The sequence below is a fragment of the Pseudorasbora parva genome, chromosome 22, assembly GCF_024679245.1.
Source record: "Pseudorasbora parva isolate DD20220531a chromosome 22, ASM2467924v1, whole genome shotgun sequence".
Taxonomy (NCBI): Eukaryota; Metazoa; Chordata; class Actinopteri; order Cypriniformes; family Gobionidae; genus Pseudorasbora; species Pseudorasbora parva.
In genome coordinates this window covers 1,406,132-1,424,626 of record NC_090193.1, presented here as the reverse complement: position 1 = coordinate 1,424,626, position 18,495 = coordinate 1,406,132, and the positions used below count along the sequence as shown (strand labels likewise).

The 18,495-nt window shown below is 40.7% G+C and overlaps 1 protein-coding gene across 2 annotated transcripts in view; it reads left to right on the top strand.

Annotated features, from left to right (window-relative positions):
- Positions 1–18,495, top strand: part of atg7 (ATG7 autophagy related 7 homolog (S. cerevisiae)) — a 159,325-nt gene that overhangs the window by 62,458 nt on the left and 78,372 nt on the right. For both annotated transcript variants that reach the window (XM_067432012.1, XM_067432011.1), the window contains one exon: positions 2,471–2,586. In XM_067432012.1, the coding sequence (XP_067288113.1) occupies positions 2,471–2,586 (116 nt within the window). The remainder of the gene's footprint in view (positions 1–2,470; positions 2,587–18,495) is intronic.

Below are 18,495 nucleotides of genomic sequence, written 5' to 3'. Positions count from 1 at the left end.
AAATTTCAAATGTTTATCTCTTTTTTTTGCTTCCATAAATGGACACTCTTTGCTGGAAATCATAATCTCCATCACTTAAGGCCCTTTCACACCGGACGCGTAACGAAAAAGCGAAGCAAATAAGCGGATAAGCGAAAATTTGGCGTCAAAACCATTAGCATCAGCCACGACACGAATTTGTGACGTTTCAGAGCTCCAACACTCCAAAACATTCACAGCGACCGCTGCGTAAACACGGACACTTCCTCATTCAGTGAAGACGAGCTTTTCATTTTATTTAAAAGATGGAAAAGAAGGCTTTGGGTGCACCAGTCGTAAAGAACAGAGTCTGAAGGAGAGTCTGCTAATCTCTACAGGAGCTAAAGCTTTATCATGGCCGCTTCTGCACTTACATTCAAATGTCTGTGGGACAATTTGAGGAGCTCCTCCCGAGACAGCAGCACATCCGACGTACTGATGGAAACACATTCACTTTCCACAGTCGCGGACAAAGTTTAGGGAAAAACATTTTTTAAAAAAAAATAAATCAAAAGGTGAAGTTATTGCTGTCTGTAGCACACAGTGGGCAAACAGCTGCAGGTGTACAGATTTAAAGGTGCACTATGTAGTATTTTTGCAGTAAAATATCAAAAAACCACTAGGCCAGTGTTATATATTTTGTTCAGTTGAGTACCTACAATATCCCAGAAGTTTCCAACTATTTGTAAATTGTGAGTAAATTGCTATTTTAACTGAGGACCGGGACGTGTCAGCATAGTGTCTGAGGGAGTCGCCTGTCAATCGCGTCATATCTGCGCTACCCTCGGTTTCGGCTTTTATTCTGCAGGAGCGCTTTACTCTTAGCAGTGTGAACAAGTGAACGCACGGAGTAACGTCATAACATCGTTTTAAACACACTTAAATGTATCTAATATGATAAACAGAGCTACATTACCTCAAAATCATAACGGCAAGAGCAGATCTGTGCAGCCGCCCGGCGACTGTGTCCCGTCCCGTCATAATAAAAGTCCCGGTGCTCGCGAGGCAGGTATTTGTTTAACAATCGCTCCAGCAGCTGTGCTCAGCTCCACAACACTCGGTCCCGCCCTTAGACTACATTAACGTTAATAACCGCATACATGAACGTGATTTCTGCCCGAGTCCTATTTTCCACCAGCTGTGAGGTGAAGACCACATCTCCCAAGATGCTGCGCTCACACTTTGCGTCATCAAACTACGCATTTGTTTTGAATAGGCGCCCTCCAGTGGACGGAAAGCTGCATAGTGCACCTTTAACTAGAACTACAGATGTATTGTCATGAGAAATCCCACACCTGGCAAAGGCTAATGTTGAGTGAATAACTAGTGATGGGGATTCGGCTCCAAAAGAGTCGATTCCTCGACTTTGAATAGCCCCAGAGTCGGGATCGACTCTCGGTGTCGACTCTGTTGCTGTGTCTGAAATCGCTCGTTTACTGATTGTTTACTGAATCTCTCATCTAAAGTGCATGGCAGTTGCGTGCACTATAAGCAAGGAGTGAATGAAATGAAGCGAGCCGCGGCCCGCGAGGTAATACACTGACGTGATACACCGCATCAGAGAGCGGCCGCAGAAACTGTCACACATTTATTTGAGTGCTTACTTTAGAAATAAAAACAATCACAGCGACTTTAGCTTGTAATTATAGGCTTCCTCCATGCTAGCTTTAGTTTTGATAGTATTGATTGTATATATTTTTGCAATAAATATAGATTTGGTTTCCCATGCGGTTAACGCCAATAAACTAACCATAAATCATAAAACTTCTGACATCAAGAAGAAACGCATCAATAGTGTGCATTTTTTTATGTATAGACTAGTATCTTTAACTCCCCTTTTAAGACAATGGTCATGTGCGTTTAGCGCCATCACTCGACAATCTTTTTTCGTGACACTTCCTGTGTAAAATTATTGGTAGATACAGAAACATGACAGCCACTAAAGTCATCGCTAATTTGGACGGCCACGCTAAAAGTGTGCGGTTTTAATAAGAGGATTTTAGGACCTTGTGTCAGGGGGAAATAATTTAAATAGGTAACAACAGCATTTTTGTCTGATTTCTTACCCTGTTTTGATGTAAGGAGTCGATTCCATAGAGTCCCTTAGTGGAAGTTGGGAATCGGAGTCGACTCCAAAAAAACGGGAATCGAACACCCCTATGAATAACTCGTGAGATCAACTGGACATTTCGTCACCTTTGTTTCCTTGAGTGTGATTGGTTGAAGCCGTTTCCATCATCGCTAGAGTAAAAAAAAATCGCCACTGAAACGGAAAAAATAAGCGCTCCTACACAAACAGCTGATCAAAAAAATAAAACCATTGCGCAAATTATTTGCTCGTCAAAATCGCGTCCAGTGTAAAAGGACCTTTAGCCAAAATTCAGCATTTTTTCAAGCTGAATAATGATTATGTTTGGTTTCCGCTGCTAGTAAACTCTGATGTTGTCTTTAGTCCACCAGAGACCGGACTCTAGACCAGCAATGCACGGTGAGCCGGCCTGGCCTGGCCATGATCGCCGGAGCCCTGGCGGTGGAGCTGATGGTGTCTGTCCTCCAGCATCCGGAGGGGTATGTGCCGCACATAGACTCTACTTGTTTTGTTTTTGTTTTTACCATAACATTTTAGTTATTTTTTTATTTGTATTTTTTATTGAACATACAGTACAGGCCAAATGTTTGGACTCATTACCATTTGTAATGTTTTTGAAAGAAGTTTCTTCTGCTCATCAAGCATTTATTTGATCAAAAATAGTTTTTTTTTTTTTTATTATTGTGATATATTATTGCAATTTAAAATATTTGGTTTTCAATTTATTATACTTTAAATTATGATTTATTTGTGTGATCTCCGCTGTATTTTCAGGATGGTTCCTCCAGTCTTCAGTGATCATGATCCTTCAGAAATCAATAATATTTTTTCATAACCTGTGATACTTTTTTAATACTTTGATGAATAAAAAGTAAAAAAAATTTAAAAAAGAAGAAAAAGAAGCAAATGTTTTAAAAATAGAAATCTTTTGTAACAACAATATACACTACTGGTCAGTCATTTGGGGTCAGTAATTTTTTTTATTTCTTTTATAAATCAATAATTTAAATTCAGCAAGGATGTGTTAAATTGATAAAAATTGATAGTAAAGGAGATTTATATTATTTGAAAATGTTTTTATTTTGAATAAATGCAGTTCTTTTAGCCTTTTATTCCTCAGATATATTAGTGATCAGAGCTGTGTCCAGCACTCCTAATGAATCCTCATCTGAGAATGATTTCTGAAGGATCATGATCACTGAAGACTGGAGGAACCATCCTGAACATTCAGCTCTGATCACACAAATAAATCAGCATTTAAAGGAGAATACATTGAAAACCAAATATTTTAAATTGTAATAATATATCACAATATTAAAATCTGTATTTTTGATCAAATAAATGCAGGCTTGATGAGCAGAAGAAACTTCTGTCAAAAACATTACAGATAGTAACGTGTCCAAACGTTTGGCCTGTACTGTAAAAACACAAAAGAACAGAAACACAATCCAATTACAATAACATTAAAAAGTGTGCATGCTTGCAAAATTCTAATAGCTTTTTGTTTCTTCAAAGGTAATATAGATTCAACATATGTGACCAGTCATGGAAAGTAGGGACACAAGTCGGTTCTGGGGCATTTTGAGTTATTCACAGATTCTGAAAGTGTAGTCTCCAAGCTTTCCAACGATGTGTAACACATGGAAATCTGATAATCTTTGGAGAAGTTGTGTCCATCTGAATGTAGGCCTTTAGAAAAGAGTAAACGAGAGAAAACAGCCTCTGAAGTTTTGTAGTTCTCACCTGTTCTCACCTGCTGGGAGTGGCAATAGGGCTCATTTACATCTCATTTAGATAAGCCACACCCCCTGTAAAGCTGCATGGTTCCTAGTAACGACAGCGAACGGGAAAAATCAGACCGCATACTACTAATAATAAAGATGTTAACATTCCCATCTAAAAGCCCAATATAGTAATGGGTTTTTTGGCAAGTGAGACGATGCTAACGATTACAATTAAAACGGCAGTTAAGAACAATCGGTAGGTATGGGACGGTCTAAACATGAGATAACGTGTGTGTGTGTTCTTAGAATGAACACAAAACGACAAACTTTGGTGTTTCTGGAAACACACTCCATAAGAAACAGAAAAGTATTCTTGCAAATCTCGTTGCCTCCAATGAAATAAGTCGCTCGGGCACACGTTCTGTCTGCCGGGGGTCTTCTCAGTGGATGTACTGTGCGTCTGTTTGAAGCGGATAAAGGCAGAGGAATGGGTGAAGGCCGTCACCGGGGCTGTAGTGTAGGGGTAAGGCGCATGGCATTAAGTTTTGAAGCAACTCGATCAGAGGTTCGAATCCGCCCTTTGCCACACACTCTAATCGAGAAACACTTATTAATAAACACGTTAGATGCTTTATTTCTATTTAATTCTTTTTGAAAATAAATGCCTTTCCGATCTGATATGTGAAGGGAAAAGGGAGTAGAGAGAGTGTGGCAGAAGGCAAATTCGAACCTCTGATCGAGTTGCATCAACTTGATGCCATGCGCCTTACCCCTACACTACAGCCACAGATACAGAGTTGACCCATTTTTCTTTCTTTATCCCCGTCAAATGTCACTATCGATATCGCCTCTGATTTCTTATGGTCCAACTCGTCTGACGCCTGTCTGACACATTCTTCCTCTTCTTCATCTTCGCTCAGTTGTAGATTAGGGTATTATTCAGTCTTATTATGCCGCTTTCATCGCCGCTCAGATCATCTCTACAGGCGGCCAGAGCGCTGCATTAATAATTAGCCACGCGTCCCTTGGAGGGCGGGGCAATAACAAAGGCCAGTATGGAAATACACACAGTCAAAACAAGGCGATTTCAACCTCAAAATATACGCTTTTAAATATACCATCAATGCCATCTCAACTCATGATTTCAACTAACAGATTCTGCAAAAAAGCGAAAAACACATAATTTGAAAAAAATAAAATAAACGCTTCTTTCTCATTTTGCTCAAAAGTAGAGATGCCGACTTGTGTCCCTTGTTTCCGTGACGGGTCACATATTTCACTTCATTTTTAAATACTATAAAACATGTTTTCTTACCTGAAAATTTACATTTGTGGATATGAAATTTGTGCAAACCTGTTTATCTTTGGAGTTTACAAAAATGCCTAAAAGAACATCTTTCCACTGTAAAATCAACATTTTCAACAATAAAGTCAAGTACATTTTGCCACAAAAAAAACAAAAAAAACACACAGGCAGTGCGAAAATAAATGAACAGCATAATATAGACTGCACAGGATTCCGATGAGCTGTTCTGAAGCGTAAAGTAGAGACGAGCTGGGCGGATAACAGCAAATGGGCAAAGAGGTGGGACGTGGGCGGAGCTTAGGTGAGGCGATGACTAACAGACAGCAGTCAAATGGCTCAAACTAACTGGAAAAAGTTGGACACGTCATTGATGGACTCAACTGTGGCTTCTCGATAATTTAAATATCAGTGAGATTTCACAATTATTGATACTTCGGCAAAAACTAATACTAGGTTAACTAATGTAAGAAAAAAAGTCTTCAAAATAATTACATAAGACAAGTGAACAGTAAGCATTACAATAAGAACAAAGAAAGAAATTACGCCTTCAGCGACAACTCAAGATCTTCACAGTTTAACATCACAAAGGCTTTTAGATTAGCCTGACCAAATATGATGATGATCTGATTCAATCTTTTGGAGTTTGTTAAAGTACAACGTCTGGAAATGGCAAAAACTACAGGGACGTATTTTGCAGGTTGTTAAACGTGTAACGAATTGAGGTCGACCGATTCATCGGATTTGCCGATTAATCGGCACCGATAACCGATTGGTGGAACATTACACAGTAGCCTACGAGAGCTCTGAGAAGGGTCTGCTGGCATTATATAGCACGAGAGCGGCCCCTAGAGGACAAATAAAAAACTATCACTGATAACATTAACACGTGAGGCTGCGCGCTTCACTGAACGCTGCACAGAGAGCTGACACATCTGACGCACGTTTAAAACACCAACAGAGAAACGGTATGAACACAGAACACTTCAGTACATGTTGCCAAATCATTATAAAGTAATTGATTTGTTGACTAGATGCTTTAGCAGGGGAAGAACAGCAGTATATGTACTTTGTCTTCGAGGCTGACAGGATGCTGATATTAGCAGCAACGGTTACCTCACGCATTTAAAACGATGTAACAGAAACTTTTTTTGATGTGAGAAACTGTATCATGCATCCAACAGAAATATAAATGTTGTTATTTTGATAAGAAAACCGTTGTGTTCTAAAAAAGCGAACTGTTAGGATTTATATGAAATGATAACACTTAATATAATACAATAATATTCAATTTGTAACATTAAGTAAGGTTAATAAATGCTGTAGAAGTATTATTCATTGTTAGTTTTATCTGTTAACCTCTTTTATGCACTATGAACTAACATGAATGATTAAGGTAGAATTGTATTGCTCGAATATTAATACATGCTGTAAAATGTACATTACATAATGCATTTAGTTCATGTAAGCTAATAAATAAATACATCATTGTTAACAAAGGGGATTTGCAGTCTGTTACCTGACATTTACATACATGTTTCTAGGTTATAGCTTAAGAAACATTTATTTGTAATATTTTAATGTTTTAGTTATTTTCTGTAGACATTTTTTTTCATCATTTTAATATGAAACTCATTTTAATATTTTCATATTTACATATGAAATTAACACATTTTCATGGTTCAGTTCTTTTTTAAATTTCTTGTAATAAAGTTCAGCACTGCTTTTTTACCTGTTATTTTATGTATTATTATTATATTTTAATCTAGTATCTTTTTAAAAACTATCGGTCGATTAATCGGTTATCGGCAAGCGAGGTCCAACCTAGCTATCGGTATCGGTAAAATCCACTATCGGTCGACCTCTAGTAACGAATGTTTCTACCAAATGTAACACCTGTACGTGAAACAGAGCGCGGACGGCGCTTAATTAAAATTTGTAGGTGGCGCTATTGAGACATTTTACCACGCCTAATTCTGAAACCCATATCAGACGTACATTTTCACCACTTCTGACACGTATGCAGAGTTTCATGAGTTTTTGAGCATGTTTAAGCCTTTAAAAATATGATTCACTTCAGAGAAGAAGAAGAATAATAGACCGAGCGATCCAATCCTCACACCATCAGTGGTTGGGCCCTAAAAACAGTGTTTTACGTTTTTCAGGAAGATATACTAGCAGTGGTATTCAAATAAGTAATAGCCTACTACATCGGTGAGTGAATTTTCTTTTGTCATTTGTTGTTTGATTATTATTAATGACAGTCTGCAGCAGAAATATTAGGCTGCTGTCACTTTAAGAACGAATGCACAGATCCAATATACTGTTACACACGCGGTTTCTTTCTCAACTGTGTATGTTTGCTTAAGACATAATCCACTGTTTATATAAAAACTCCAAAAATGTTTTTTTTTTATATATATTTTTGTGTACACACTTCTCTTTTGCAGCTTAATACACTTTTAACAACACTGTTTATTATCAAATATGTCCCGCAGTATAGCAAAAGTAGACAACACCCACTTATTTGGCTGATTTGGATGTTTAGATTGGGCTTTTAGGGATGAACGAAAGCGCAATGAAGGACAGGAAGGGTAATCCGGCAGCGACGCGATAATCGATTTACCTCTTGTTTTCATAATCATTGGAAGCGGAAATTGAAAAATTAGTTACGATTAATCCCACAGCCTGGAGTGTATATATCATTGCGGACACAACTGGGCAATATGCAACAAATAGTACAACGCAGAATCCTTCCAATAAACTGAAGCGTTTGCTCGCTAAAAAGTCCCACAATGCTAAACCCAGGGTGCGTGCTCACGATGTTCCCCTAACAAATACTGAAGCGCAAACTTAAATCACTGGAGCCAACTCACTGCGCATAATAACCGATAACAACACGCGATATGTTTGTTAAATATAGAAACCATTATTTTATTATATTTTATTATGCAGATAATGAACATAATCTAGCTAACATTTAGCTAACAAAGTATAATAATAATAATAGATTTTATTTATAATGCACTTTTCATTCCGAAGAATCTCAAAGTGCAACAAAGGGGGGGGGGGGGGGGGGGGGGGATAACAACAAAAAATGAATAACAAGTAAAAATATAGAATACTACAAACAATCAACCAACACAGAAAACAGAACAGAAACAGAGCTGATGGTGAACAGAAACAGAGCTGATGGTGAACAGAAACAGAGCTGATGGTGGACAGAAACAGAGCTGATGGTGAACAGAAACAGAGCTGATGGTGGACAGAAAACAGCTGATGGTGGAAGTCTCTGTTAGCTCCGCAGCACACTGTGGTCCACTCCATGTTTCAGTTTTCTCCCAGCGGCAGTGTCCCGATGACATCGCCGAGGCACGACAGCTGAAGACCAGATGATGGGTCTTCTTCATGATGATTCAAACGATGGGGATCGCTGCAGCACCATGCAGGAGGCAGAACATTCCTCCGGGCACTTCTGTGGACACACCGGGGCCGGCGCAGATGTCCAAGCCGCTCCACGGTCGCAATGCAGGACGGAACAGCGGCGCAGCCGAGAAGCGGAACATCCCAACATCATGCCGGACGCCGACGACGAGAGCCCGGATGACGCTAGCCCGGTGCAAACTTCAGCCACCATGCAGCCCAAGCCCAAGGGAGACCACCAGTGAGCACCCGCGGCGAGAAACATCAAATGTCCTCCAAACCAGAAACCAACCGCAGCAATTCAAACGTAAACATTAGAGAAGCGGTTGAAAACGGCGAAACGACGAACAACGACCTCTCAGTGGCTGCCAGCAATCAGCAACAGTCCCAATTGTAGCTCTGACTGTTAGACTAGTCACAAACATAAGGACATAAAATAAAATGTAAATCTAATAGTACATTAACATGATTTGTTGTGGGTGGAGAAGCGGCGAACAGACAACGCCAGCGTCCTCTCCCCCACGTTGCCTGACTAAAAAAAGTATCTATCATAATGTACTTTAAATAACATTACAGGTAATGCCAGACAGATATCAGCTCAGCTGTTGTTCATAAATACCAGTCAGGGCTCGACATTAAGCATGTTCATGTGCGTAAATCGGTCGTTCACTTGTCCTAGTAAAAAATGCCCTCCAAAAAGTTTAATTTTTATTTTATTTTGTAAACATGATTTATTCAGAAGCAGTATTCTCACTAGTGTTCAATCAGCTTTGGCATATTTAAATCTGCATATTTGGGACATTTTTACCTTTTTTATAAAGGGCATTTTCCCCCTAATCTTATTAAAAATAGTAAATGCTTCAGGTTTCATTTTATATTCTTATTTTGATCGATACATTCATTTAAAATAAGACACTATAGGGCTGATAACAATCAAATGAAATAATTTACACTGCATTTAATAATGTTATGAGATTTGTATTTTTGAATAAAGAAATAAGAAATGTTGAAAAGTATGTTTAAACATGAAACTAAACCTCCAGTAGGTGGCAGCTGGTGAATCTTAATGAGTGAGTCATTGAGTCGATTCATTCAAACGAGTCATTCAAGAATGAGGCAGTCGTTTACGAACGGGTAATTGAATCTTTGATTCAACCGATTCATTTAAAAGCTGAATCGTTCTGTAACCAGGGCCGTGTTAAGCCTTTGCGGGGCCCTTTGATTCAATTAATCACTTTATATTTACTTTATATTTATTATATATTACATTGCTCATGCAAGTGGCAAAATATTTAAACTAGGCCTATGTTAAAATCAAAAACGTTTTATATTAAAACTTACAATAGACAAAAAATATAATCTTTAATTTCTTTAATTTTTAAATATTTTAAGAAATCCTGCAGGTCATAAAAAACTTAATTTCTCCATGTTCAAGAAAGGACTAGAGCTCTCCATCATGTCTTCCTATTTACCTAAATGTGTCTGTTTCCTTGCTTTACCCGAGGCTAAAAGTCATTGAAACAGATTCGTCTTTAAATTACATGAATTTGTGGTGAAATAACCAGATTTTCACTTCAAGGCATGTTCATTTTAATGTGAACAGTGTTCTATCACTTTAATTCTGCGCGTCCAGCACAAAATAGACTCTGTGTAGAAACGATGGAGGCGCTGCTGCAGACGCACCGCTCCTGGAAAGCACTGCCGGACCGCATCCGTGTGCAGTGAGAGCTGAAATCCGTAACATTGGGACGTATAACAGGCGATCTATTCGTGATCAAACTATTAGCGTTGCAGATCTGAGCAGTTCATAGGAGTCATTTGTTGGACTACTACACAATAATAGAAAGACGTGTTGTGTTATCTCATCACATTTGAAGCGCCGCTAATGTAAATCGGTAGAGGAACAATGTATATTTTCTGCATTGGGAATTTGGGATACACTAGCTGCCTGCTGGGGTGGCAATGGTCGGTCTTATGGTGGCAGCTGAAACCCCGGTAGATCCGCCCCTGCCACTGTCATATTTTCTTACATTTTCGTTCAACATGTTGAGGTGACGATGTACTGGGTGTCCGCTGTGACTTGATTCGGGTTTGTGATAACGATGCTCAACGTACGCATAATTACCTCGATCCCCCCCCAAAAAAAGGATAACTCAAAAGAGAATTGTCTCGGGGGCCCCTGGTGTTCGGGGCCCTGGGCTGCAGCCCATGTTGCCCATTAGGATAACACGGCCCTGTCTGTAACTCACACTGTTGTTGGGAAATGGGTTATAATTCTGCTGTGATTTTTATTTTTATTTTTACTATTTTCGCCGCTGAAATAGAACAAAAGCAGTCAATATTACATCTGAAATGGTAATGACTTGATGTCAATGATTGTTTATGGAGCTGTCATATGAAATCAGTGTGATTTTTCAGTCGTGATGGTATTCAGGAAAACACACTCTTGGTTGTGTGATGCTGTTTAACAGTATGTTATAAATATAAAAACTTCACATTTTGAATGTTTACCGCAGTTTCTCTGTGTGAGCGGCGCTCATGTGTTTTGATTTTTCGCGAGCGTCAACAGTGTGTTGTTACCGTCAGTTCATGACTTTTATCCACTATCCACATGCACTAAATTAATGCAGAATCATACTTGCATTTTTGTGATTTGCTAGTTATTTTTTTGTTATTGGCGGTTTAATCAGCTTGTCCGTCGGGCAAGTAAAATTCTCTTTCACTTCCCCTTCAAAAAACCCACTTGTCCCGGACAAGCGTTAATGTCGAGCCCTGCCAGTAATGATGTACATTCAGGACGTTGTCCCATCGCTGGAAAGAGTCATCATCAGTGTCCCAATGTGTAGTGAGCCAGCGTCCTTTACTGTCCTTACCAGTGCCTGCATTTGTGGACACTGTATACTGATTGCAAATTTGGATCCTTCACCTGTTAAGCTAAAAAGTGTAATGTTTTTTCTGTTACAGTACTCACTTCTATCCTGTCTTATGAGCCGATATAGCTATAAATAAGACATTTGTGTTTGTTTCTTCTGAAAAGTGTAACACTGTGACTCGATGGTGCTTTCATAGCATTGATCAGTTTGATCGATCAGCAACACTGCACCAGCAGCGTAAGTTTGGGGCGGGGCTAAATGCACTAATATTGCACAGCCCTAGTTTCTTGCTGTCTTTGCTGTATGGTTGCTGTTATTGCAATGTCTCTGTAGTGACGTTGCAAATTTATTGTCTTTTCAGACACCAGGTTGAACTGCCAGACTGGTGACTATAGACTTAGGAGTGTGTTTATGGGGATTTTTGCCCATTCCAGGCACTGATGTTGGACGAGAAGGCCTGGCTCTCAGTCTCCGCTCTAATTCATCCCAAAGCTGTTCTATCGGGTTGAGCTCAGGACTCTGTGCAGGCCAGTCCAGTTCCTCCACACCAAACTCCTCATCCATGTCTTTATGGACCGACGCTTTGTACACTGGAGCGCAGTCATGCTGGGACAGGAAGGGGCCGTCCACAAACTGATCCCACAAAGATAGGAGCATGAAATTGTCCAAAATGTCTTGGTGAAGCATTAAGAGTTCCTTTCACTGGAGCTAAGGGGCCAACCCCTGAAAACCAAGCCCAAACCGTAATCCCCCCCTCCACCACACTTTACACTTGGCACAATGCAGTCAGGCGAGTCCCGTTCTCCTGGCGACGGCCAAACCCAGACTCGTCCATTTGATTGTCAGACTGAAGCGTGATTGGTCGCTCAGAGAACACGTCTCACTGCTCTAGAGTCCAGTGGCGGCTGCTTTACTCCACTGCATCCCACGCTTTGCATTGCTCTTGGTGATGTAAGGCTTGGATGAGCTGCTCGGCCATGGAAACCCATTCCATGAAGCTCTCTCCGCTGTTCTTGAGCTCATCTGAAGGCCACAGAAGTCTGGAGGTCTGGAGCTGTTGACTCTGCAGAAAGTTGGAGACTTCTGCGCACTGTGACCCTCAGCATGTGCTGACCCCACTCTGGGATTTAACACTTCGTGGCTGAGTTGCTGTTGTTCCTAATGGCTTCCACTTTGTTCTAATCCCACTAACAGTTGAGCGTGGAATATTTAGTAGTGAGGAAATTGGAAATCTAAAGAAACGAAAGGAAATCTAAAACTAGTATAACCCTGATAGCGATTGGCAGCCAATTGATCAAAGCACCCTTATATTTGACACTAGTGAGGCAGAAATGTCACTTCATCTTTAATAGGCTCATGCCATCTTAATTTTAGCTTAATTTCCAACCCTGAGATAAAAGGAACAGCACGTACAGGGTAATGTCATATATGAAATGCAGAAAGCCTTTATGTTGATTTTTATGTATTTCCAGATGAATGAGAGGGCATAAAAAGCTTTCGTGTTTACTATTAAAGGATGACTTACATTCCTCTCAGAGCCCTAGATAGTGCTGGCATCCTACTGACAGTCTCTCTTCAGGTGCATTAAGCTGTTAGAGAGCGCTGATGGAGCCTTTGCTGCGCCGGGATAAAAGCCTTCAGATGTGGTGCAGCAGAGGATGGCACCCTTGTATGATAAGAGGTCCAGAACTGCAGGGGACTTTCAGCTGTCAAACTGTTAAAGCAGAACACCTCGACTTCACAAACCTCATTAAAGTCACATTTCTTTGATTAATATGTTTTTGGATTTTGAAACTTTTCTTCCTATCCTAGTTATTTTAAAGGGATCCCCTGGTGTTGAGACTTGTATGGCTTAATATAACATAAATGATGTCTCTTACTGAAATATGTAGTAGAAAACCCATGAAAGATCTACGTTATTTAAAAAATCGATTTTATATTTGGACCATGGGCGGCGCCATTTTGTTTGCGTTCTAGGTTGATGACGTAGAGTGGTTGAACTCCTCAATCAGCTGGCGTTACCCGTTGCTATTTTTTACCACAACGCAACTCGAAAATTGTTTCAGAGTTAAACAAAACCAATGAATTGCTTTGTAATTGTACTTAAAACACACTCAAACATACATGTGCACACAAACTCACCTACACAAGTCACACACAGATCGGCGGGCGCGCACACACACCTGACAGACTGCTCTGTCTCAATCGAGATGTTGGGCTGCTCAGTCTCCACGACAGGGGCTGAATCCGAAATCGACCCCCTTTACCTTGAAATAGGGCATTATTTGAAGGGACGGCCATTTGTAGACAGCGCAGTCTGAGACAGCGCAGTCTGTCAGGTGTGTGTGCGCGCCCGCCGATCTGTTTGTGACTTGTGTAGGTGAGTTTGTGTGCACATGTATGTTTGAGTGTGTGTTTTAAGTACAATTACAAAGCAATTCATTGGTTTTGTTTAACTCTGAAACAATTTTCGAGTTGCGCTGTGGTAAAAATAGCAACGGGTAATGCCAGCTGATTGAGGAGTTCAACCACTCTACGTCATCAACCTAGAACGCAAACAAAATGGCGCCGCCCATGGTCCAAATATAAAATCGATTTTTTAAAATAACGTAGATCTTTCATGGGTTTTCTACTACATAATTCAGTAAGAGACATCATTTATGTTATATTAAGCCATACAAGTCTCAACACCAGAGGATCCCTTTAAAGGAACTGTGTGTAAGAAATGTATTTCAATGAATCATAAAATGGCCCTGATATGTCTCTAGACATTAATAAATCATGTTCATTTCCAACACTTCTATCACTGACAGCAGTAGTCCGGCAGGATATTGTCATTATAAAGTTGCAGCCCTCAGCTGATGTTGATGATGTCATGCTGTGTTTTGGCCTGAAGCTCCGCCCTCCACCTAATCGACCAATCACGTAGTCAGTAGTGTTTGGGGTCTAGTTCCCACAGCTGCAGATCTACAAGCGTTCTGCTGATCCTGCAGCCAATCTGGCAACCTCGAGTCAGGTGGAGAGGGAGGGGGAGACACCGCTCTACAGTCATCTGAAAGGGACTGCAGTTCCAGTTTTGGCCACAATCTTACACACACTTCCTTTTATATTCACTCCTTCTGGGAGTATGTTCTGTTGGCAATGACCATCCTAAGATTGGACAAAACATTGGACCGTGACAAATTCTGGTCAGAGTGGACATCAGGCCCAGGGCGGCGTATTACACCCTCGTCCTGAGAATCTTTGTGCCTCTAAACTCTGATTGGTTCTTCTCTGAGATTACCGATCCCATCCTGAATGCGAGTGCCTTCTCTACAAGGTGTCTTTATGTCTTTAAGGCTGCCATTTTTTGCATCATTGTACCGAGATCCAGTCCAGTGCCCTGATCCTTCAGGAGCGTTTCTCTGACGTACAGTACAGGCCAAAGGTTTGGACACATTACTGTTTGTAATGTTTTTGAAATAACTTTCTTCTGCTCAGTTGTTTGAAAAGTTGTTTAAAATGACACAGAGCACCATTTCAAGGTTTTATATTAAATTTGTATTATATTTCCCTCAAATCGTCAATGTACATACTGATTTAACCCTGAGCTACAAGATACACCCATCGTGCAGCTCTTCTGTCAGAAGTCGATTCAAAATTAAGCCTGTGTGTATAATATGTGTGTCCGATGTGAGTGAGATTGTGTGTATATAATGTGTGTGTCCGGTGTTAGATCCTGAGACGGCGCTGAGCTTCAGTCCGGTGTGAGACCCCTTTAGGCACTATCGGCTTAAGAACGTACAGTAAACACACTCAAATTGTTCTTTTCCTTGCTAGGCAGGGTTTTTTTTGTTTTATTTATCAAAATGTTCTTTTATATGTTTGTGTGATGTTCTTTATTTCAATCGCGGCTTCAACATGTTATGAGAGAACGTTTTACGAATGTTTATCCACCACATTACCTTTTATTTAAACCTAAATAAGAAAGCCATTGTCAGTTCGTCTGTCAGTGTCGGTCACTTTATTAAAAGTTTTTGCTGGTTGCAGTGTGTAAAGGACAAAAAAAAATAAAAATACCCTCCTGCTGACTAGTGTCGTGCCCCTCCCAACCCACACACACACACACACACACACACACACACCAGATGATTCAACTATCGGTCGACTATTCTTAGATTTCATGTGACGTCTATCTGCTGTGCTGTGGGCTGTGACAACAGCAAATAAAATAAACATGGATTAATGTTTTACAATATCCACAAAAACCCTGAGCATAGTTTGCTCTTTTTCTGCTAACTTTTAACAATCATTTATAATAATAAAGTACTAAAATGAGACCGCAAAGACATCGTCGGCAGTATTCACGGCAAAGAACATTTTATTATGTAGGCTACTGACAGGTGCAATATTTAAACATTTAAAACAATATCAAATACAAGTGAACAGATCAGCCAAGTGAGAAAGTGATCAGCCATGTCCATTAAGACCAAATGCACAATGTTGAATCCAAAGACATGCATCCGATTTCACAGCTTACATTCGGTATACATAGCCGACTGTGCTTAGTATTATATTTTTGGCATACCTTTATGATTATTTTACTCGTTCAAGTACAAGCCATGCTTCCTGTGTTTGCGCTATTGATGAAGCACCATATCCTGCGCAGTAAACAGTAAATCTAATCACCATACAGGCAAAACGTTGTTTCTTCAAGAATGAAAGAAGTGCCATCGATGTGTTGCTGTAAAACTGCAACAACAAAACAGCGCAAATAGGCTACTTAACCTTCCATAAGCACAGACTTTACACAGAAAGAAAAATAGCTACTCACTCCAACCTACGGTGAAGTCATTAACAACGTTTAAACACAAATTTTGTTGATTAATCATATGTTTGGCAACGTTATTCTCTAAGGCTAATATCCAACGGTTATAGTAGGCTACAAGAAAAATGTGCCGTGCGACCGCACGTCAGTACATGCTGCTTTCAATAGGATAAGAGTGAAATGGAAATAGCGATCTAAATTTTGGGGTGGCACCCAGGGTGGCCGGTCAAATGTCGAGGTGTCCAGTGCCACCCGCACCCCTCTGGCTCCGCCACTGGGTGTCAGCAGCTCGTTTGGCAGTAAATAAGGATCTAATCCTAAAGACAAGTATCTATTTTCTTTAAGTATCTAAATAACGTTGCTATTGACGTTTTGTCAGTGGTGAGATGTGCTATTTTGGCGTGTGAAATCTTTCCGATCATAGATATAGCCTACATAATAATGTAATTATTATGTACATCTCGTTCAGATGGGTCTGTCTGCGGTCTGCAAGACAGAGGCGTAACCGGCTATGCTACGCAAAGGTCCTAAAGATGGCGGCTGCGGCAAAAAAGTCACGTGACTGAAACCCATGAATAGAGAGATTCAACAATTTTAATTTTGTATGTGTAAATCCTTAGTCGGGGACACCCGTAGTCTGTAGACCTCGGAGACAGGATTGTATCGAGGCATAGATCTAGGGAAAGGTACAGAAACATTTCTGCATCACTGAAGGTCCCAATGAGCACAGTGGCCTCCATCATCCATACATGGAGGAGATTTGGATACACCAGGACTATTCCTAGAGCTGGAGGCCGGCCAAACTGAGCGATTGGTGGAGAAGGGCCTTATTCAGGGAGGAGACCAAGAACCCAATGGTCAGTCTGACAGAGATTCAGCGTTTATCTGTAGAGAAGCTCCCAGAAGAACAGCCATCTCTGCTGCTCTCCACCATCAGGTCTGTGTGGGAAAGTGGCCAGGCGGCACATGACAGCTCACCTGGAGTTTGCCAAAAGTCACCTAAAGGACTCTCAGACCATGAGAAACTAAATACTCTGATCTGATGAAACAAAGATTGAACTCTTTGGCCTGAATGGCAAGCGTCATGTCTGGAGGAAACCAGGCAATGCTCATCACCTGGCCAATACATCTCTACAGTGAAGCATGGTGGTGGCAGCATCATGCTGTGGGGGTGTTTTTCAGCGGCAGGAACTGGGAGACTAGTCAGGATTGAGGGAAAGATGAATACAGCAATGTACAAAGACATCCTTGATGAAAACCGCCTCCAGAGCGCATTGGACCTCAGACTGGGGTGAAGGTTTATCTTCCAACAGGACAACGACCCTAAGCACACAGCCAAGATAACAAAGGAGTGGCTATGGGAGAACTCTGGGAATGTCCTTGAGTGGCCCAGCCAGAGCCCAGACCCGATTGAACTCTGGAGAGATCCGACAATGGCTGTGACCTGATGCTCCCCATGCAACCTGATGGAGCGTGAGAGGTCCTGCAAAGAAGACTGGGAGAAACTGCCCAAAAATAAGTGTGCCAAACTTGAGCATTAAACTCAAAAAGACTTAAGGCTGTGATCGCTGCCAAAGGTGCTTCGCCAAAGTATTGAGTAAAGGCTGTGAATGTAATTGAGGGAAAAAAAGTTCTAAATTTAATCCATATTGGAATAAGGCTGTAACATAACGAAATGTGGAAAAGGTGAAGTGCTGCGAACACTTTCCGGATGCGCTGTATACGTAACCCAGACATTTGGACCATGTGGCTCTGGGGCACTATCAGGCATCAGCCATAACATGTCAGCTTCTTTGGTTTGAAATAAAGTTTGCATTTGATGTATTAAAGCGTTTCTTACGTCACACACGGGATGCATTAGTAATACACCGAACACAGCTTTCAGATGGCAAAATACTGTTCCACTGTGACTCTTTCTGACTCTTTGATTAGCTGCAATTTGATCACGCCTGAGGATTTGTGATTAAATCTGACTAAATAGAGGAGCAGCCCCCGACCACACGCACACACACACACACACACACGCACACGCACACACACAAACACTAAACCTACCCATCTCACAAATCTCTTTAAAATTTTCAAAAAAACGTCACTCGTTATGATTTATAAGCTTGTTTCCTCATGGGGACCTCAATTTAGGTCCCCACAGTGACACAAGTCCCCTTGAGTCTGTGTGTGTTCAGGTTGAAGTCTCCACTTGGATAGAAAAACATGTACATACACACTTTCACACAAGCAAAGCAATTAAGCATACA